Raw genomic sequence first — 22,831 nt, 5'->3', positions numbered from 1 at the left:
TACAGCCAAGACATTAGTAACTGATAGTAGTGCTAGAGCAGCCATTTTGTTTTTAAATAAAAAAAAACTTTATTAGAAAAGCAACAAGTTAAAACAAAAGCTCTAAGCTTATGGAATGTAGGGATTGCACTATAAGCCTGGAGCTTGCTGAAGTCCACAGCACTGGTAATCAGCTTGTACGCAACAGAAGTTATTTCTATGGTGAACACAAGCTGGACTGTACAAGCAGGAGGGGTTAGCGGTTCAGGTTTAAGGTTTGCATAGGAGCATCCGGGGCTAAGCAGCCAAACAGGCGCTATTGCTGGGTTATGCTAAGCCTTCACGTTATGCACTCTGCAGAAAGTACATTTTAAATACATACCCAAGATGTTGACAAACAGCTCATAGTACTCGTAGGTGAGAAGAGGTTCCGAGAGATTCAGGAAGTAGTCGGCGACTGTTCTGAAGACATCGCGTTCGAAACCAGGATAAGAAGGCTGACTCGAATCGTTATTTCGTGGCCCTGCAGACAACATAAATCCATAAACGTGCAGCTCAAAACAAAAGATCAAAAACAAGAAATATGAGACTATGGATTTCAGTTACCCCAGGCCAAAATTCCATAGCCCATTAGAAATTTTTTTTATCACCTCTTGTAATTATGTTTTTAACACTGTACCAGAAGCACCATTGTTGATCCTTTCCATGGGCTTTGCTCAGAAGAGAGCTATGCATACTCAGATGCAAAAAGGTTATCCCTCGCTAGAAATGGAAATTCAAGTTAATCGTACTAGGCTAGTGACATCTGTACAGTGCTGAACTTCAAACTGTTGCCTAAAGGATTGCGTGATGATCCCCCTGGGCAATAGTCCACAGGTGTATGAGGCTTAAAGGGATACTGTAGGGGGGTTGGGGAAAAATGAGATGAACTTACCCGGGGCTTCTAATGGTCCCCCGCAGGCATCCTGTGCCCGCGCAGCCGCTCACTGATGCTCCGGCCCCGCCTCCGGTTCACTTCTGTAATTTCTGACTTTAAAGTCAGAAAACCCCTGCACCTGCGTTGCCGTGTCCTCGCTTCCCCTGATGTCACCAGAAGCATACTGCGCAGGCAAAGACCATACTGGGCTTGTGCTATACACTCCTGGTGACATCAGCGGGAACGAGGACACGGCAACGCAGGCGTTTTCTGACTTTAAAGTCGGAAATTCCAGAAGTGAGCCAGAGGTGGGGCTGGAGCATCGGTGAGTGGCTGCGCGGGCACAGGATGTCTGCGGGGGACCATTACAAGCCACGGGTAAGTTCAACTCATTTTCCCCCGACCCCCCTACAGTATTCCTTTAAGGTTTAGAACACAAACACTTTCTATTGTTTTTGACAGTCTTCTTGACAAACTCCAATACCACCCCCCCCCCCCCCCTCCTCCTGCTGAAGCCTTTAGCAGCCAATTAAGAGGCTTACGATTTTTCTCATTTCCTCATTAAGCAGTACTCCGTAATGTGTATTTGTCACTAGGGGGCAGTGTGCTTTAAGTTTCTATATCCTCTGCTAGCAGAGGGAAATCAAAGTATTCCAGGAATTTGCAGCACAGCCAGTTCTGCCAGATGAGGTCAACGGCAGTGCACAATCTCAAATGAGATAATTCCTTTGAAGCTGCTAATGGGTTAAAGCAGAACTGTAGATTCAAATTAAACACATTGGCCTCAATTCACTAAGCTTATCTCCTGTCTAACTCTTCTAGAGTTGTTACCATGGTGATAAGGCATGTAGTATTCAGGAAACATTTTACCTCAGGCAAACCTAAAATTAACTGTCTTTAACCACTTAAGGACCGGGCTGCGTTTTAGAGATCTGTGCTGCGTGGGCTCTGCAGCCCGCAGCACAGATCGTGAATACAGCAGGGCGATCAGACTTCCCCCCCCCTTTTTTCCCCCACCAGGGGGATGACCTGCTGGGGGGGGGGGGGGGGTCTGATCGCCGGCACTGTGTGGCCGAGAGGGGGGGCTCCTCAAAGCCCCCCTCCGCAGAGTTTCCCGCCCTCTCTACCTCTTCCGCCCTCTCCCTCTGGCTGTGCTATCCGTCCTGCGCATTGTAGGATAGGCTTCAGCCTATCAAATGACGGCGATCAGAGCCGGGGCAGTGCAGCGCCGTATGATGTAAACAGCGGGGATTTCTTCCCCGCGTGTTAACATTTTGCCGGCGAGCCGCGAGACACCCTCCGTGAACTGACATGGCTCGGCCATTTCCATGGTAACCCACTTAAAGGAGTTCTGTGGGGGGTTGTGGAAGAGAAAAACGGACACTTACCTTGGGCTTCTATCAGCCCCATGCAGCGGTAATGTCCCACGCCGTCCTCCTCCGCCGGCCCAGGTCTAAGCGGCATGGGATCCAACTGCGGCTGCACTAGAGTGGCCGCGCACCCGCTCGCCTCCGCCATCGGAAGCTTACTGCGCAAGCGCAGTACAAGGCTCCGTTGTACTGCGCCTGCGCAGTAAGCCTCAGATGACGCGATCGGAGGCACGGCAACGCGCATTATTCGTCTGTATGTCAGACGAATAATAGCTCGATGCCCTGCTGCGGGGAACGGCGGATGGGAGCAGGACGTCGTGGGACATTACCGCTGCATGGGGCTCATAGAAGCCCAAGGTGTCAGTTTTTCTCTTCAGAAACCCCCACAGAACCCCTTTAAGACCTGCTGACGCCTATGGGCGTTAGCTGGTCGTTAAGTGGTTAAGTTAACGCTTTAATCCTTAAAATAACTCCAGAGTTAAAGACATGGGCCTCAATTCACTAAGATTATCTCCTGTCTTTAATAACTCTTCTAGAGTTGTTACCATGGTGATAAGGCAGGTAGTATTCAGGAAACATTTTACATCAGGCAAACCTAAAGTTAACTCTTCTGTCTTTAAGTTAACTCTTCAATCCTTAAAATAACTCCAGAGTTAAAGACAGGCTGTTAATTAAATGCATGTGAAAATAACTACAGAGGAGGTAACTTAAAGTGACTCTGTAACAAAAATTACAACGTTTTTTCTACCATCCTACAAGTTCCTAAACCTATTCTAATGTAATTTGGCTTGCTGCAGCTCTTTCTACTATAACCATCTCTGTAATAAATCAATGTATCTTTCCCGTCAGACTTGTCGACCTGTGTCTGGAAGGCTGCCAAGTTCTTCAGTGTTGAACTGTTCCTCTATGCACACTCCAGTGTGTGTTTTATTTACATAAGCCAGCAGCTTCTCTGCTATCTTATCAGTGATAGAAGAGAGCTGGATAAAAATCCTCCTCTGGAGGCTGTGAAAGGAGCTGGTCTGTCACATACTAAGGAATTAACGACATAGGCAGAGCTGTCTGCTGGAGGCCTGTAATGTTCAGTGCATGAGAGAAGCTGGGGACAGAAGGTAAACACACACAAGTGATCTCTTGAGATTCAGAAGTAAGGCTGTATACAGCCTGCTTGTGTATGGACGTATTTTCTATGTGTGGACATGCTGTACATCAACCTACTTCCTGTTTTGGTGGCCATTTTGTTTATAAACAAACTTTTTAAAACAGTTTTTGACTACTTTTAATGCAGCGGGTAGCGGTGAAATTGTGACAGAGGGTAATAGGAGATGTCCCCTAACGCACTGGTATGTTTACTTTTGTGTGATTTTAACAATACAGATTCTCTTTAAGGAACTCTCTTGCCTTATTATCTCCAGCATGATCTTAGTGAATTGAGGCCATGCTGTTCATTAACTGCGTGTGAAAATGACTACAGAGGAGGTAAATTAACTACAGAAGAGGTAACGTAAGGAATGAAGAGATAAGATAACTTACTGTGTGGAGGTAAGTTTTCTCTTGCCTTATCTCCAGCATGAGCTTAGTGAATTGAGGCCATTGTTTCACATACCTGGGGCTTCTGCAAGCCCCCAGCAGCTGTCCTGTCCCACGCCGAGTCTCCATTCCCCCGCCGCTCCGTACCTCGACTTGTAAGTCGATGCCAGCGAAGCCCTGCCAAGCGTATCCTTTCTTCACGTTCCCCTCTGCCAGAGCGGGGAACACAAAGGATACGCGTAGCCAGGGCTGTGCAGGCGCAGTGGCCGGGCGGCGAAACCGAAAGTAGCGGGCGGCGGGAGAACGGAGGCTAGTCGAGGAGCGGGACAGGACGGCTGCTGGGGGCTTGGGGAAGCCCCAGGTAAGTGAAACAATGTGTTTAATTTGAATCTACAGTTCCGCTTTGACTCACACAGGCTCCCAAGTTCCAGCGATAACAGCACCCCAGGTCTCAGGCATCTTCTGGGAGTGTGAAACTGCACCATTACACCAGTCTGGACTTCTGCAACACTCTTGAGGACATAGCGGAGAGGAGGGCTGAGCTACATGCTTTAGATCAGATACGAGCAGAGGTATTGTGAGGCCAAGACTGGAGCAATGTAAATTGTATGAGAACCCAAATCCCAATATCATGGCTGCATCGCCAGAAGACCTGGACACAGCAGTGCAGCAATGTGCATGGTAGAAAACAAAAAAAGGAAGACTCATCCGAGAGACAATTTAGATAATAGCTAAAAGCTCAGGATGCTATTCCAACCAAGTAAAACATGATATGTACTTACAGTTGGCTAGACATTTCATAGCAGACAGAACCCAGTGAGGAAGATCCTCTAAAGGAAAAAAAAAATAAAATAAAAATTTACAAAAGACCAAGTATATCAGTGCTGGAACATGACAGCAACACTCAAAAGGACACCTAAAAAAAAACAAAACACCACACTATAAGAGGATAGGCCCTGGATCACAATAGGGCCTTTTCACCCCCTCATTCCACCAGTGCAGTAATCCAACTAGAATGTCAGAGTACACCTTTGTGACTCCTCAGAAGTACTCATGTCCATGTGTACTAAAGACGAGGAGAGCCGCACTGAGCACGCAATAATGCTGCACCAGTCTTTGGAAGCACTCAGGCATGTAAGTGTATCCAAAGCCTCCCCAGGAGTCCCAAAGGCACATATTTTGAACAGGTGACAGCAGTGGAACGAGACGCAGAGAGGACTGGAAAGGCTCTATGAGATTCAGAGCCTTCCCTCTAACTAGGTATGTACAGAAAGTCTTTATTAGGCCTCTTGTCCACAGGCGGTTGAACTATGTGCTCAGCAAGCAGTTGCCAGGCAGCAGCAAGTAGTTGTGAGAGTTTGAGAGACATTTCACTGCCCATCAACTGCATGAGGAAGAGAGGCCTTAATCTTGGTTCAGGTTTGCTTTAAAAGCAGATCTGTAGCATTTTAATATAAAACATAGTACTGCAATCCTCTTCTTACTGTCGCCTCATCTGACCCCATTTCACCACTGCAATCATGTCAAATTTTCCCTTAGAAGTAATCCTCCAGAAGACCACTACTAAAATTTTACATGATTGCAGTGGTGGGGAGCAGTGAAATAGGGCTAGATGAGGTGACAGTAAGAAGAGGATTGCATTAATGTGGGTTTTGGCATTGCGGCAGACAGCACGTCACAGCTCTCTTTGAGCTGTCTGTTGCGCAAGCTGGACTACATGAAGGACAAGACAGCAGTGGGTGGAAAAGGGGCGGTAACAGGGAAGGAACAGCTAATATAACTCATCCTCTTCCTTTAGAAAATTATTAGACATTCAGGATGAAAAAAGTAACGGGCAGTACACAGGAGACACCGGCGGCAGAAACACTTAGGCTACTTCAGAGAAAGGCATGTCAGAAATGGAGACATACCTGTATAGGAATTTTACATAAGTGACACGTTTCCTTTTTCCCTTTAAAAACACATAAAAATAAGTACATTTCTTCCAGAGTAAAATGCGCTAGCAATTACTTTTCTCCTATGTTGCTGTCACTTACAGTGAGTAGTAGAAATCTGACATTACTGACAGGTTTTGGGCTAGTCCATCTCTTCATGGGGGATTCAGCATGGCCTTTATCTAGAGATAGAGAGATATAGAGCGAGAGCTAGCTAGCTAGCTAGCTAGCTAGCTAGCTAGCTAGAGCAAGCTAGAGCAAGCTAGCTAGAGCAAGCTAGAGCAAGCTAGAGCAAGCTAGCTAGAGCAAGCTAGAGCAAGCTAGCCAGAGCAAGCAAGCTAGCGAGAGCAAGCTAGCTAGAGCTAGCGAGAGCAAGCTAGCTAGAGCTAGCGAGAGCAAGCTAGCTAGAGCAAGCTAGCGAGAGCAAGCAGGCTAGAGCAAGCAAGCTAGAGCAAGCAAGCGAGAGCAAGCAAGCTAGAGCAAGCAAGCGAGAGCAAGCTAGCTAGAGCAAGCAAGAGCAAGCTAGCTAGAGCAAGCGAGAGCAAGCTAGCTAGAGCAAGCGAGAGCAAGCTAGCTAGAGCAAGCAAGCGAGAGCAAGCTAGCTAGAGCAAGCAAGCGAGAGCAAGCTAGCTAGAGCAAGCAAGCGAGAGCAAGCTAGCTAGAGCAAGCAAGCGAGAGCAAGCAAGCGAGAGCAAGCTAGCTAGAGCAAGCAAGCGAGAGCAAGCAAGCTAGAGCAAGCAAGCTAGAGCAAGCTAGCTAGAGCAAGCTAGCTAGAGCAAGCTAGCTAGAGCAAGCAAGCGAGAGCAAGCTAGCTAGAGCAAGCAAGCGAGAGCAAGCAAGCGAGAGCAAGCAAGCGAGAGCAAGCAAGCGAGAGCAAGCAAGCGAGAGCAAGCTAGCTAGAGCAAGCTAGCTAGAGCAAGCTAGCTAGAGCAAGCTAGCTAGAGCAAGCTAGCTAGAGCAAGCTAGCTAGAGCAAGCTAGCTAGAGCAAGCTAGCTAGAGCAAGCTAGCTAGAGCAAGCGAGAGCAAGCTAGCTAGAGCAAGCGAGAGCAAGCTAGCTAGAGCAAGCTAGCTAGAGCAAGCGAGAGCAAGCTAGCTAGAGCAAGCGAGAGCAAGCTAGCTAGAGCAAGCGAGATATAAAAATCGTGTGCGTGCGTGTAAAACACTTTGACCGATTTGAACGAAACTTGGTATACAGATCCCTTACTACCTGGGATGATATGTTCTGGGGGTCTCGCGGCCCCCCTGCACACGTGGGCGGAGCTACAAACAGCCAGATTTCACCCATTCAAGTCAATGGAAAAAAAATGTAAAAGGCTGCCATTCTCACAGTAATCAAGTCAGAGTCCCCACACTTGGCACAGTTGGTCACTTGGTGACCGAGGTTACAAATCCAGGAAAAGTGGGTGGAGCATAAAACAGCCAATCAAATTTCAGCCATTCATTTTAAATGGGAAAAAGTAAACTGCAACCATTCTTAGACTGTTAATCGCAGGGTTCTCAAACTTGCCAGTTGGTCACTGGGTGACTACATTTACAGGGGTCACACTTGTCTTTCAGTTTCTACACTTTTCAGAAAACTGAAAGACAAGTGTGACCCTGCCTTAGAGCAGCTAATGTAATTTATAGAGAAAACTGACAAATTGCGCAAGATGTCAGTTTTTTTCTGCGTGCGAAATCTGCATTAAAGTGTGACTTTGCTTATTGATTAACATGAGTTCTCAGTTGAAGTCAGTTTTTCTGTGCAGAAAACGCGTACGACAGCCGATAAGTGTGACCCCTGCCTTTAGATTCAAGAAAGTGGTTGGAGCCTACAACAGCCAATCAAAATTCACCTATTGATTTTCAAATGGAATATTTAAACTGCTGCCATTCTTACACTTAACGGCAGAGGCTTCAAACTTGCTACAGTCTGTCTTTGGGTGACTGGGGTCCAAATTCCCAAAAGGGGCGGGGCCACGAACAGCCAATCAGATTTCCTTGGTGGATAAACTGCTTCCATTCACACATTTTTGATGCCAGGAACCTGAAAGCTCACAAACTTGGTCATTGAGTGACTATGTGTCCAGGCTACAAAAAGTGGGCGGAGCCAAAAACAAATTTTACTAGGAAAATATAAACTGTAGCCATTTTTACACCGTTAATGGCAGGGTTCTCAAACTTTGCACAGTTGGTCACTGGGTGAATGAGATTAAGAATTTGGAAGGTAGGTGGAGCCTACAACAGCCAATAAAAATTCACCTTTTGATTTACAAAGGGAATATTTAAGCTGCTACTATTCTTATACTGTTAATAGCAGATGCCTCAAACCTGGTACAGTTGGTCACAGGGTGATTAGGGTTCAAATTCAGAAACGGGACGGAGCCACAAACAGCCAATCAGATGTGTTTATTTTTCAATGGGAAAATACAAAGTATTGATACCAAGGACCCCAAAGCTGATAAACTTGATAATTGAGTGACTATGTCAAGGTTAGAAAAAATGTGCGGCGCCAACAACTGAATTTTTTTACATGGCAGGGTTCCCAAGCTGCCACAATTGGCCACTAGGTGACTGGGATTAATATTCAGAAATGTGGGTGGAGCCTAAAATCAGCCAATCAAAATTCACCTATTGATTTTCAAGGGGGAACATTTACATTGCTACCATTCTAACACTGTTAATAGCAGAGGTCTCAAACCTGATACAGTCAGTTACTGGGTGACTGGGGTCCAAATTCACTAAAGTGGGTGGAGCCACAAACAGCCAATCAGATTTTTAGGTTGATTTCAGCCAGCCATTCTGTTATTGGCAGGGTTCTCAAACTTGACACAGTTGGCCACTGGGTGACTGACTAATATTCAGGGAAGTGGGTGGAGCTTACAGCAGCCAATCAAAATTCACCTTTTGATTTTCAAGGGGAATATTTACATTGCTGCCATTCATACACTCTTAATGGCAGAGGCCTCAAATCTGGTAAGTCAGTCACTGGGAGACCGGGGTTTAAATTCTGAAAAGGGAGTGGGCCAAAAACAGCTAGTTTAATTTCAATGGTAAAATGCAACTTATTGATGCCAAAGACATAAACTTGGTCATTGAGTAACTATGTCAAGGTTAGAAATAGTGGGCAGAGCCAAAAACAACTAACTTTTTACATAAGAAAATATAAATTACTGCTATTCTTACACTGTTAATGGCAGGGTTCTCAAACTTGACACAGCTGGTCACTGGGGGACCAGGATTAATATTCGGAAAAGTAGGTGAAGCCTACAAGAGCCAATCAAAAATTCACCTATTGATTTTCAAGGGGGAACATTGAAATTGCTGTCATTCTTACAATGTTAATGGCAGAGGCCTCAAACCTGCTACAGTCGGTCATCAAGTGCCTGGGGTTCAAATTCCTTAAAGGGGTGGAGCCACAGCCAATCAGATTTGCTTTTTTTTTTTAATAAACTGCTTCCTTTCACACAATTTTGATGCCAGGAACCCAAAAGCTCACAAAATTGGTCATTGAGTAGAGACTGTCAAGGTTACAAAAAGTGGGTGGAGTCAAAAACAGATTTTTCTGGGAAATTGTAAACTGCAGCCCTTCTTCACTGTTAATGGCAGGGTTCTCAAACTTTGCGCAGTTGGTTACTGGAATTAATATTCAGAAAAGTGGGTGGAGCCTAAAAAAGCCAATCAAAATCACCAATTAATTTTCAAGGGGAATATTAAAATTGCTGCCATTCTTGCACTGTTAATGGCGCAAGCCTCAAACCTGGGACAGTTAGTCATTGGGGTTCAAATTCAGAAAAGGGGACAGAGCCACAAACCATTTCACTGGGAAAATGTAGACTGCAGCCATTCTTACACTGGTAACGGCAGGGTTCCCAAACTTTGCCCAGATGGTCACTGGGTGACAGATTAATATTCAGGGAAGTGGGTGGAGCCTATAATAGCCAATCAAAAAAATTCACCTGTTGATTTTCAAGGGAAATATTTAAATTGCTGCCATTTTTATACTGGTAATAGCAGATGCCTCAAACCTGCTACAGTTGGTCATTGGGTGACTGGGGTTCACATGCTGGAGAGGGGCAGAGCCACAAACAGCCAATCTGATTTGTTTAATTTCTATGGGAATACACAAATTGATGCTAAAGACCCCAAAGCTCACAAACTTGGTCATTGAGTGTATATGTGTTATGGTTAGAAGAAGTGGGCGGAACCAACAAGTCAAATACATACCCGGGCAACGCCGGGTCATCAGTGGGTGGAGACAAATACAAATTTCACTGGGAAAATGTAAACTGCAGCCATTCTTACACTGTTAATGGGAGGGTTTTTAAACTTTGCACAGTTGGTCACTCAGTGAATGGGATTAATATTGAGAAAAGTGGGTGGAGCCTACAAAAGTGTATAAAGCTTCACAAGGGAAAACGTAATTGCTACCATTCTTGCACTGTTAATGGCACAGGCCTCAAATCTGGTACAGTTGGTCATTGGGTGACTGGGGTTCAAATTCAGAAAAGGAGGTGGAGCCACAAACAACCCATCAGATTTTGTATTTCAATGCAAATTATTGATACCAAAGACTACAAAGCTCACAAACTTGGTCATTGAGTAATTGTGTGTTAGGGTTAGAAAGAGTGGAGCCGACACCAGCCAAATACATACCTGGGCAACGCCGGGAAATCAGCTAGTTCTTTTTAAAGACTGTTGGACGGAGCAACTGCCATTTACTCAGTACTTTTAAAAATAAAGAAAACCCCGAGAGCCTCCCCATGAGAAGTTGGGCTAGTCCAAAATCTGTTGGTAATGTCAGATTTCTATTACTTACTGCAAGTGACAGCTACATAGAAATTTAAATTTATGGCTCATTTTATTCTGGAAGAAACATACTTACGTGTATAGGTTTACATGCATTGTAAAATTTTACAATTTTTGCGACATAATTGATGGAGAATGATCAAAATAATTTTTAACTGATTTTAGACTGAACACTCGAGCTGCAGTGTGTATAGCCACCATCAGGTTTGACCTGCTTAAATTGAGAAGAAGCCTCAGAAAACACACACACACACACACAAAGTGTCAGCACTGCAACAAGTCACTGTGCTGCCCAAAGTAAAAGAAATCCAAGTACTAACCTGTCTTATCCTGAAGAACGACAACTCCATGTTTGCTGGTGTGGGTCATATTATGCATGATGTGGGCTGGATTGATCTGAGCTGGATTCAAGAGCTCATCCAAAGAAGGCAGGGCCAGGATTTTCTGTAGACTACGGAGACAAGAGGCGTCACAACCAGCATTGCTCAGCTGTTACCATCCAGAGGCTGAAGAGTCAGTACAAAAATCATGCGATTCCTCAGTTTATGAAACCACCAACTCCACTTAACCACCACTCCACAGTGCTGCTTTAGGCCCTGGTGCACACCAAAACCCGCTAGCAGATCCGCAACGTTAGCGGTTTTTGAAACGCTTTCTTATTTTTATGAATCATTTCAGCTAGCATTTTGCGTTTTTTGTGAAGTGTTTTCAGTGTAGTAGATTTCATATATTGTTACAGTAAAGCTGTTACTGTACAGCTTCTGTAACAAAATCGCCTGCAAAACCGCTCTGAACTGGCGTTTATCAGAGCTGTTTGCGTCTTTTCCTATACTTAGCATTGGAGGCAGAAACTCCTCCGCAATCCAAAAAAAATGCCTCAGCCTGGGAGTATGCGTTTCAGCAAAACGCCTCCGGCTCTGGTGTGAACCACTCCATTGAAATACATTACCCTAGCGGATCCGCACCCGCAAGTGGCTGTAAAAACGCGAGAAAGCCCGCTGTGTGCACCAGCCCTTACTCAGCAAACCTTGCAAATTGTAGGGATGGTGAAGGAGAGGTTAATACTTCCAAATGAATACAAAATTATGCACATTCTGTATGCAACTTGAAAATGGACCAATCAAACCCTGATGCATTTTCAAGCTGCATAATTTGCATAAGCCTGCATCAACTGAATTTGCATCTCATGGACCATCCCTAGTAAAGAGATACATTGTTAATTTTTACAAATTATTGCAAGTTTTGTAGCAATTTATATGCAGCTTGGAATGGGGTCAATACAATCAGCAGCAAATGCATTTTGTTCAGCTGCCTCGATGCATCAGAGAGAAATCCAGACTGCTGGGATTTCTCACCCGAGCACAGGACAAGGCCATTGTTCTCCCAACTCCATAGCAACAGAAGGCATCGCTAACCTAAAGTCTAGTGACATGTCTGTAAAGCATTTGTCTGGATCCCTGCAGGTAAGTCTTCGTCCAGCTGTCGGAGACTTAAGCCGCAAGTACACAGATTAAAAGTGAACCCGAAGTGAGTGATATGGAGACTGCCATATTTATTTCCTTTTTAAACAATACATGTGGCCTAGCAGCCCTGCTTAGCCATTTGGCTGCAGTAGTGTCTGAATTACACCAGAAACAAGCATGCAGCTAATCTTGTTAGTTCTGACAATGCTGCCAAAACCCTGATGTGCAGGTTTGCACTTTAAAGAAAACCTGAGGTGGGTTTGATAATCCTATTAGGACACAGAGGCACGTGTATACAATGACCAGCCTGTGTCCTTCCAGCATTCTTCCAGCCCCCCCCCCCCCCCCCCCCCCCCAGCTCTGCTTTCCCAGCATTAAAAAAAAAAAAGCGCGGAAGTGTCACTGCGAGCCAAATCACAATAACCACTATGGAGGTTCTTGGCAACGTCAATCACGATGCAGTTGTATATTGAACGGCCTTCTTAAAGGGAACCTAGACTGAGAAGGATATAGATTTTTCCTTTTAAAATATTAACAGTTACATGACTCTCCTGCTGATCCTGTGCGTCTAATGCTTTCAGCCAGAGCCCCTCAACAAGCATGCAGATTAAAGGGAACCTAAACTGAGAAGGATGTGCTTTTTTTCCTTTTAACCACTTGAGGACCCACCCTTTACCCCCCTCCCCCCCCCCTAAAGGACCAGCGCCGTTTTAGCTGATCTGTGCTGGGTGGGCTGTGCAGCCCCCAGCACAGATCAGGGTGCAGGCAGAGCGACCAGATCGCCCCCCCTTTTTTCCCCACTAGGGGGATGATGTGCTGGGGGGGTCTGATCGCTCCTGCCTGGGTGTTGCGGGGGGCACCTCAAAGCCCCCCTCCGCAGCGAAATTCCCCCCCTCCCTCGGAGATCCGAGGCTGCACAGGAATGGATCTGTCCTGTGCAGCCTCTAACAGGCTCCTGCCTGTCATGTGACAGCGATCCCCGGCCACTGATTGGCCGGGGATCGCTGATCTGGTACAATGCTGCTACTGTTAGCAGCGTTGTACGAATGTAAACAAAGCGGATTATTTCCGCTTGTGTTTACATTTAGCCTGCGAGCCACGATCGGCGGCCCGCAGGCTATTCACAGACCCCCCCCCCCCCCCCCCGCGAATTGACAGGAGGCTGCCTCCTGATTAATTAGCCTGCAGCAGTTCTGCGTCGCTGGTCCTGCAGCTGCGACTTTGCTGACGCGCGGTATGAGTGCGCGGTCGGCAAGTGGTTAAAATACCAGTTGCCTGACTATTCTGCTGATCGTGCGTCTAATACTTTTAGCCACAGCCCCTCCACAAGCATGCAGATCAGGTGCTCTGACTGAAGTCAGACTGGATTAGCTGCATGTTTGTTGCAGGTGTGTGATTCCAAGGCAATGCAAATCCAGTCTGGACTCAAAACCAATCATCGTATAAATAGTCTTCAAGGATTCATATTTGCAGCGGATATACAGCATACAGAAACGAGTTTCTGTATGCTGTATAACCGCTACAAATAAATATGAATTCTTGAAGACTATACGATGATTGGTTGAGTCCAGACTGGATTTGCATTGCCTTGGAATATTTGTTGGAGGTATGATGGAGCCTCTTTCCAATCTGTGACTCCCAGTGATACAAGACTTTTTTTTTACAGAGGCCCGCAGGTGATATTTTATACAGGTGTGTGATTCAACAACTACTACAGCAGGGCTGCCAGGCAACTGGTATTGTTTAAAAGGAAACATCCATATCCCTCTCAGTTAAGGTTCCCGTTCAAGCAGAGTTCCCCAACCCTGTCCTCAAGGCCCACCAACAGTACAGGTTTTGCAGAAAACCACTCACATTCACAGGTGAGGTAATCAGTGTCTCAGCAGAGAACATGCACTGTTGGTGGGCCTTGAGGACAGGGTTGGGGAACACTGCTTTAAAGGGTCCCTAAACAGAGGAATATAGAAGTTTCCTTTTAAACAATACCATAAACCAGAAGAACAAAGAAACGGAATTCCTGGCACCTTCCATCCAGACTATTAGCAGTGACATCAAAATAGATGGCTTGTAGTTGGCACCTCCATATTGTGGATTGTCAGGTGATGGTGAGATGGAGGTGGGGGGGGTGCCGGGCACCAGATGGGGCTTGCGACGACCATTTCGCGTCTCACTAGACGCTTGGTCACGCTGCGCTCCAATACGTATTGGAGCGCAGCGTGACCAAGCGTCTAGTGAGACGCGAAACAAGCCATCTATTTTGATGTCACTGCTAATAGTCTGGATGGAAGGTGCCAGGAATTCCGTTTTTGTTCTTCTGGTTTATGGTATGCATGATCTTTCTTCACACTATCCGTTGTGCACACGTCCCAGCAGTAAGGATTCAGGAAGACGTCGGTGATCTGGTGAGAATGGTTTAGCCTTTATTATACTCACACTGTCTCAATACTGGCCAGCACAGGGAGTGCCACTCAAAGCTTTTTCTTCTCAGTCCTTTTAAACAATGCCAGTTGCCTGGCAGTCCTTCTGATCTCTTTGGCTGCAGTAGAGGTTGAATCGCAGACCTGAAACAAGCATGCAGCTAATCCAGTCTGACTTCAGTCAGAGCACCTGATCTGCATGCTTGTTCAGGGGCTGTGGCTGAAAGTAGAGGCACAGGTTCAGAAGGAGAGTCAGGCATCTGGTATTTTTAAAAGGAAAAATCCATATCCTCAGTTTAGGCTCCCTTTAAAAGGGCACTAGAGCGGCTCTAGAGCTAATTTACATATGGAGGAGGACATAGCGTCTCAGTCTGCCGCTGGCCAGCAAGCCCCTGATAAGTCATTTGACGAAACCGGTAGGGCGTGGCCTCATGCGGCAGACAGGAAGACGCTAACAGAGCGGCGGTGAGGACGTCCAGGAGGTTTTTATATATGCGCATATCATTGTTTTAAATGTGAGTGTGATCTTAATTTTTTATTAAAAGTATCAAACAGTATTATGCTATGGGAGCTGTGTATTAGTCCCATAGGTGAATATCAACGCTGCTGGCAAGTCTCTTCCATCTTGGAAACCATAAGCGCTGAGTGCTGGTCCCTGTGTGGTCAGCAAGACATCTAGTGAGCGGCTAGTGGTTACATGCATGATATGGTGGCAGTCTAGTACAAAATCACAGGGTGCAGAGTGCCTACAGAGGGAAACACTATTGCATGAACACTGGGCTATATTTTGTGACAGGCTCACACTATATATGTTTATGAACTTTTTTCTGAGGAACTTCTGAAGCAAGCTGCTGATATTGATTGGAGACCTGTTGTGGAGGAAGACCTTGAGTTGTGATATCTATGCGATTTGATGCTGGTCTGAGTGGTCAGCCAACATATCTGGTACAAGTGGAACCTAGGAGGTGAACATCAGGAAGAGGAACACAGGAACTGGTTCATCTCTAATGTGCATTCAGCTGATTTGTGATAAGTCAGCCTTTCAACATTGGTGAGAGTGTTTATTTATACCAGAGACTTGAGACAGTTCTGAGTTTGAAACTACTTATAGAAGATTCATGTTGGTTTATTGTTAGAGGAAGGAAGCACTGTACAGACATCCTGATTACAACATAGGGGAACAGCTACCCCCATTCAGTACATCGATCCACCTATTGGGACTGGTATTGCGCTGGTGCATGACCCAGAGACTGAACATTTAAGGAGCGCCGACGTCACTTTTTCAAACAGCGACTACTGACTCAAAACTCACTGATTCAGTGTGATGTTCCCCCAAATGTCTTCTATGTCTTTTGCAGTCATTTCCTTTGGCCCCATCTCATCACCGCCCTGCTCGTCTTCCGTTTCCATTGCCTCGTTCTCTTGATCACCCTATTTAAAAAAAAATAAAAAAATAAAAAAGACTCACATTTAGGCGATTCATAGGTCTGCACTCCCTACTGGAGCTTGGGCCACCATAACTAACAGTGTTGCTGGCCCAGCTGCAAACATTCACACAGGTGTGCCAAGGTAGGCTGGGCACCCCATTTCCAACAGAAATGTCAGATGGATAGGTAAGCGAGAAATTACCAGCACTCGTCCTGCTGTGAATTTTTTTTTTTTTTTTTTTTTTTTTTTTTTAAAGAGGAACAGTTGCAAAAATCTTAAAATTTAAAAAACACATACAAATAAGAAGTACATTTCTCCCAGAGTAAAATGAGCCATACATTACTTTTCTCCTATGTTGCTGTCACTTACAGTAGGTAGTAGAAATCTGACATTACCGACAGGTTTTGGGTTAGTCCATCTCTTCATGGGGGATTCTCAGCATGGCCTTTATTCTTTATAAAGACACTTCCTGAAAAATATTTATACAAAGATGCTGGCCAGCCTCCCTGCACACTTTTTGGCAGTTGTATGGAGAAACTGCCATTCACTATAGGTGGCCATACACATATATTTACAGCAGATTTAACCATCAGATAGATTTCCGTCAGATGGCTGTCAAGTCAAATCTGACAAGAATCTGATGTGTGCCACACACTAGGAACAGATTCCCAATAGATTTCAGGGTGAAATCTATTCTAAATGCATTATTGGACCATTAGATCCAATGCAAATCTATGGGCCATCGATCTGCTGGCAGCAGCAGATAGACCTAGATTTTCCATCCTGTCAGATAAAATGGAACGAAATCAGCCGCAAATCGATCAGGCAATCGGCTTCCGATCAAAGGCTGAAATCGACCAGTGTATGGGCACCTTAAGTGCTTTTAAAAATATATATAAAAACATGAACCCCCCCTCCCCATGAGAAGATGGGCTAGTCCAAAATCTGTCAGTGGGCGCCCACACTGTAGTGGGTGCAGCCTTAAGGTACAAACACATATCTAACTTTGATTGGCCAATCACTGACCAATTTTACCACCTGCATGTAGTATGAGGCCAACACACAATGGGCTCTATTCACAAGCGGTAAAGGATTTTTTACCACTAAATTACCGGCAGCAGTAATTTCCACATTCACTAAAAGGTTTACGCATGCGGGTATATTGCGGGAAAAAAAGCGTGGTAACTTGCGTAAACAGGCATTAAACTTGCAAGAATCATGTGGAAAAAAGTTGGATTCAAAAAATTATCCCTCCCCCAAGTCCAGCAAACACACCATTCAAGCCTCCATTTAAGTCAATGGGAAGCAAAATATATCACCAGCTACTTCTAGGTGATAAAAAAATAAAAATTGGTACTTAAAGAGGAGCTGTTAGGTATAAGGTCTCAGAGAAAATAAACACATATCAGTAGCTAAAGATTGGCTGTACTTACATTACATATGCATTTCACTGTCCACGTTTGTACTTCACAGAATTTGTATATAGTATATGCAGAGATTGATGCTCCTGACAGCTATGGCAGGTTCCATGTTTGTCTGTCTCCTATGAAGCCAAATGTGTCGTCATGTCCTGCCTGCTTCCTGATCACAGAAAAGCTCGTACTGAATAACACTAGTGTGCAGTGAATATTAATTAGCCATGTGGCTAGGAACAATAGCGGACTCCTGCAGTGTACTCTGCCCGAGATTTATTAGTGCTGTGAGCTAGACTGAGTTACAAGCTGCTGAAACTTGATCCTGTAACTTCTCCTTAGCAGCCGAGGGGAGGGCCCCAGAATGCTTTGCAGTATGGTATGCGGCTTGCGTCCTCTTGGGTCTAACAGCTTTGCTGATAAGCACACATCAAATGTAAGAAATTTTTATCTTCACTATTGCCTTTTTGGCTTCCGTCTAAACTGTTTAACACAGGAGAATAGAGGTTTAAATTAGCTTCTGCAGCCTGACAGTTACCCTTTAAGGCAGAAATAATAAATAACCCTTTCATTGTGAATTTAGATCTATTACAGAAATTACTGACTTCTGTGGTAATTTACTGCATCATTTGCAGACTTTTACTGCATGCGGAAAATTGGATGTTGACACATGGTCTTATTTTGGTGGAAAAAATTTCCCGCAAGTAGTTTTCCGCATGCGGAAAATGATTGTGAATACAGCGCATTGGATACTATGATCAAATCTATGTAGAAAAGCTCCCATACTACATGGAATGGTAAAATTGGCCAGTCAGAATTGGATGCGTGTACCAGACTTTACTCTGTACTGAGAGCAGCGCCTCCTCTCACCTGGCCAGGCACAGAAGGGTGTTTTTTAGGCGTTCTCCTGGAGAAGTGAGGCATTTTAAACACATTATCCTTGTCTTTGAAGACATTTTCTAAACTGCTCCTCTTCCAGAGAGGCTGGCGGCTCGGAATGGTCTTTACTGGAGAAGTGGAAGGAAACCTGTTGGGGGAAAAAGAAGTTTGCAGAGCTGAAATCCAATAACCCAATATTAAAAATTCACAAAATATGCTGTAACTGTACATCAAAAGCATTTCCTGCGCTATCTGACTTCCATTCCTGTAGGCTGGAACCAGTCAGAGGAACACTCCATGGATGGTCCTGTGAGCCTCATATTTCCTGTAAATAGCCCATATCACACACTGAGGCGCTAAACCCAATACTACAGAAATACTGTTGTCCCCATTGTTCGCCTGATGAAGCGGGCTTGACCTGCGAAACGTGTTGCACTGTTTTGGGTACCGTATAATAAGTGTATTGATTTATATGAAGACAGGATCTCTTGTCTGCTTCTGGGAGGCAAGTCCACCACTGTCTCCAAGCATTTTTAAAGATTTTATCGACTTTTACCCTGCTGGCGCCTCTGTTTCACATTTAAACATATCACACAGCGGTAATTTAGGGACTCAGAATAAAGTAATGGAATGCTTCTGTCTGATGTAGTATGTTTACTGTAGCCAAAGGGAGGAGAGCACACATGCATGACTAGCCAATCACCTACAGGTTTCTAAAGTAATGCCCAACCCCCTTCCTCAAAGTTTCTACTGGCTGTAAAGCAGATCATGTAAGGTTTCACAGGACTACAAAAATCAGCTAACCTGCTTCTTTTACACTGAAAATCGCAATTGTGGTTTAGGATTGTGATTGTCATTGGATGCTACCAACACAAGGAAACAAAACAAACAAAAAACACACATGCCACAAAAACAGCATACAGGATCAAAAATAAATAGGAAATGCATGTAAAAAACTGAACCCAAACCAAACCACATCAAAATTAAGAGCTCAGAATGGTATGTAGTGTAAAAGAGCCCTGAAATTTGCTTTGTGCCAGCTACAGACATCAGAATTAGGCAGGATCCATACACATCTTTATCTGACCAGCAGTCTTTGCCAAAGAGCTGGGTGCTGAGGCAGGTACAGGACATCTTCTGCCACAGTGACAGTGATTACTACAGCTTGGGTAAATAAACTTTTAGCTGAGTGTTACATTTTTAAAGCGGATCTGAACTCCGAACTCTCCATAATAATCTTTATAGAAAAAGCATTTCATTGTCACAGCATATAGAGCTCCTTCTGAGACGCTGCAGTGTAGTTACTTCCTTGTTTGCAGGAAGCACAGAAAGGGTTAACCTCCTTATTAACCCTCAACTCAGCAAACAGCTGGGAGCTCAAATTATACTAGCTCATTACTTGCTCCGAAAAGGGAGAATTAGACAGGCTGTTCTCTATAAACACATATAGGGGTGGACTCTGGGTGTATTTCTCTGTATTCTCCTCTCCTGTGCAAGAGTTCAGATCCTTTTTAAAGAGAATCTAACAAAAAAAAATCCTCTGGTGGATACTTACCTCAGGAGGGGGAAGCCTCTGAATAATAAACTAGGCTTCCCCCATCCCCCTCTGTCCCAGCAATCCAGCGCTACAGCCCCCAAACCCCGGTGAGGTAAATATTTACCTACTGCAATCCTGCGCAGGCGCGCTAGCAGCTCTCCATTCAGGTTAACACAAATAGCGAACCTGATAGGATCCGCTCTACTGCGCAGGCGCGAGTCCTTTGCACCTGTGCAATAGAGCAGATATGATCAGGTTTAACTATTTGTCTTACACAAACAAAATTTCACTTACCTGGAGCTTCTACCAGCCCCCCTGCAGACGTCCTGTGCCCGCGCTGTCACTCACCAATCATCTGGTCCTCTGCCGTGGCTTAGTTTCGTTTTCAGTCACATGCAGTGCTCGCGTCTGATCACGCTTTCAAGCCTAGCAATGTAACTATACACCACTCAGTCTTAAAGAGAACCTGAGGTAGATTTTCTAAATCTTAATATGACACAGAGGCATGTTCTGTGCACATTGACACGCCTCTGTGTCCTTCTGGTGCTGCCAGTTGCCCCTGAAAAACAGACAATCCAATTTTTGCTAGCCTTCTGTTTACCTGCAACTTATCACTGCTCTGCATTGCATCCCTGCCTCCTCCATTACATGACTTCCCCGCCGCCGCTAGTTCCTCCAATTGAAGGCTAAGCCGTGACCCAAGAAGTACTTCTGGGTCGTGGCTTAGCTTCCGATTGGAGGAAGCTATGGGGGGGGGGGGGGGGAGCCATGTAATGGAGGTGGTGGGGGAGGCAATGCGGAGGAGAAGTGATTGACAAGTCACAAGTAAACAGAAGGCTAGCGGAAAATCAGATTGTGTTTTTCAGGGGGACAGCAGAGCAGAGGGGGGGGGGGGGGGGGGGGGAAGAGAATGTAGTGCTGACTGTCAGTGGCACCAGAAGGACACAGAGGCATGTCATTGTGCACAGAACGTGCCTCTTAACTGTCACCTGGAAGATCAAGTCCCAATCCCAGCAAGCAAAAGTTACGATCTAATCCCTACTCTAGGCTCTAAAGCCAACTTTGGTTCTATATACGGGGGGGGGGGGGGGGATGAAGTCCTATGTAGCGCCGAGGTTACATCTAGGCAGCGCTACCTGTATAGAGTGTGGTTATCCTCCAGGTCCTCAGTACCCCATCTGCCTTTTAAGTCTTCTATAACATGATTCTTCAAGAACTTCCTGAGGAGTTGGATTGACTGCTGCCTGGTGACATCTGCTCCAAAATTACTGTTACTCCTAAGCAAGTGATGCAGCCAGTCTATGGCCTCGGACGCAGTAAAGCAGTTCCCGTAGGCCTTAAAGTGTTGCCTGTGCTTCTTCAAGGGCATCCCAGCACGAAAGTATTTGGTTACTTCATTCCACTGGAAAACAAAAGAATTGCCATTAGTCCGATGGTCAAGTTACTTGCTAAATATTTACTAAAGCCCAACTTCCATTACATCATACACAGACCAGCAGCCGAAGGTGGCCAATAGGCAAGATTGTTTTGGAGAAAACAGATGAGTCTGGAGAAAAGTAAATGATTATCTCTACTTGATAAAAGTATATTTTGCAAGACAATTGAAAGAAAGCACTGAAAATGCCAACTAATGCTGGATCCACACCATACAATTTTTAGCCAGATTTAGCTGCCAGATCGATTATTTCCAGCATGTCTGATCTGAGGAATTTTTTAGCGATTTTCTGATCGATTTCCATAGAAGCGAACAGAAACCGATCATAACAAAAAAAAAAAAAAAAAAAAAAAAGGGGGTGATCCTCAGATCGGACATGCTGGACATAATCGATCTGGCAAGTAAAGCTGCCAAAAAAAAAAAAAATATATTTGTATGGCGTGGATACAGCTTATAGGTACCCATACATCTGGCAACTTGGTGGCCGATCAGCCATCCAATTCAATAATTATCGTTGTATACAAATCAGTGCCCGCCAAGAACACGCCCGATCGTCAATGCGACCAATTTCAGGCTGAACAAGTCAATCAGACATGCTGCAAGATGTCGGGCCGTCATGGTACGCGGCTGTAACACCAGAACACGGCAAAACCCACCCTAATGTTCAATATGCCCAGTGCACTATACATTATCTGTCCGCGTTCGCCGCTGGCTCCATCCTATTAGTATATAATTATTTCTAATCCGTTTCCAAGCATTTACTATTGTTTTTAAATTAGCTGAAATACTAGTGTGGCTATAAGATTTATTCAGCTTAAAAAAAAAAAAAAAATCAAGCCAAGATAAGATACACATAGCACATGTTGAGAATCTATGGTCCAGAGCACGTCTACAGCCATCAAATTTGGCCCACACGTGGTTTCCCCAGTTTGCATTATGTTTGGCCCACTCCAAAACCACCATGGAAACTACAGTATATTGGGGGGGTGAAGCCCTAGATCACCAGGGAAGCCATGATGGGAGGGGGAAAACAGACACTAGGGAACTGTATAGGGGGGGGCCTCTAGCCACAGGGGCAGTATAGGGAGGGGGGGCACAATTAGACACCAGGGAAACTTAGTGGAGGAACTCAACATGTCACACACAAGGAGTGGGCACCAGGACCCCCCACCACACACAAAGCATGGGCACCAGGACCCCAACATGTCACACAAAGCATGGGCACCAGGACCCCAACATGTCACACAAAGCATGGGCACCGGGACCCCAACATGTCACACAAGACAAGGGCACCGGGACCCCAACATGTCACACACAAGAGCACCGGGACCCCAACATGTCACACACAAGGCATGGACACCAGGACCCCAACATGTCACACACAAGGCATGGACACCAGGACCCCAACATGTCACACACAAGGCATGGACACCAGGACCCCAACATGTCACACACAAGGCATGGACACCAGGACCCCAACATGTCACACACAAGGCATGGACACCAGGACCCCAACATGTCACACACAAGGCATGGACACCAGGACCCCAACATGTCACACACAAGGCATGGACACCAGGACCCCAACATGTCACACACAAGGCATGGACACCAGGACCCCAACATGTCACACACAAGGCATGGACACCAGGACCCCAACATGTCACACACAAGGCATGGACACCAGGACCCCAACATGTCACACACAAGGCATGGACACCAGGACCCCAACATGTCACACACAA

The 22,831-nt window shown here is 45.4% G+C and overlaps 1 protein-coding gene across 4 annotated transcripts in view; it reads right to left on the bottom strand.

The window, feature by feature from the left end:
* The window catches only part of DEPDC1 (DEP domain containing 1), a 38,176-nt gene that overhangs the window by 14,149 nt on the left and 1,196 nt on the right, over positions 1 to 22,831 (bottom strand). For all 4 annotated transcript variants that reach the window (XM_068239253.1, XM_068239255.1, XM_068239254.1 and 1 more), the window contains exons 2-7: positions 20,788 to 21,053; positions 18,106 to 18,262; positions 15,708 to 15,826; positions 10,836 to 10,966; positions 4,578 to 4,625; positions 362 to 502 (exon numbers count right to left, since the gene is read on the bottom strand). In XM_068239253.1, the coding sequence (XP_068095354.1) occupies positions 362 to 502; positions 4,578 to 4,625; positions 10,836 to 10,966; positions 15,708 to 15,826; positions 18,106 to 18,262; positions 20,788 to 21,053 (862 nt within the window). The remainder of the gene's footprint in view (positions 1 to 361; positions 503 to 4,577; positions 4,626 to 10,835; positions 10,967 to 15,707; positions 15,827 to 18,105; positions 18,263 to 20,787; positions 21,054 to 22,831) is intronic.

Source organism: Hyperolius riggenbachi, chromosome 6 (assembly GCF_040937935.1).
Source record: "Hyperolius riggenbachi isolate aHypRig1 chromosome 6, aHypRig1.pri, whole genome shotgun sequence".
Taxonomy (NCBI): Eukaryota; Metazoa; Chordata; class Amphibia; order Anura; family Hyperoliidae; genus Hyperolius; species Hyperolius riggenbachi.
The sequence above is the reverse complement of the archived record's forward strand: the minus strand, read 5'-3'. Positions and strand labels throughout refer to the sequence as shown.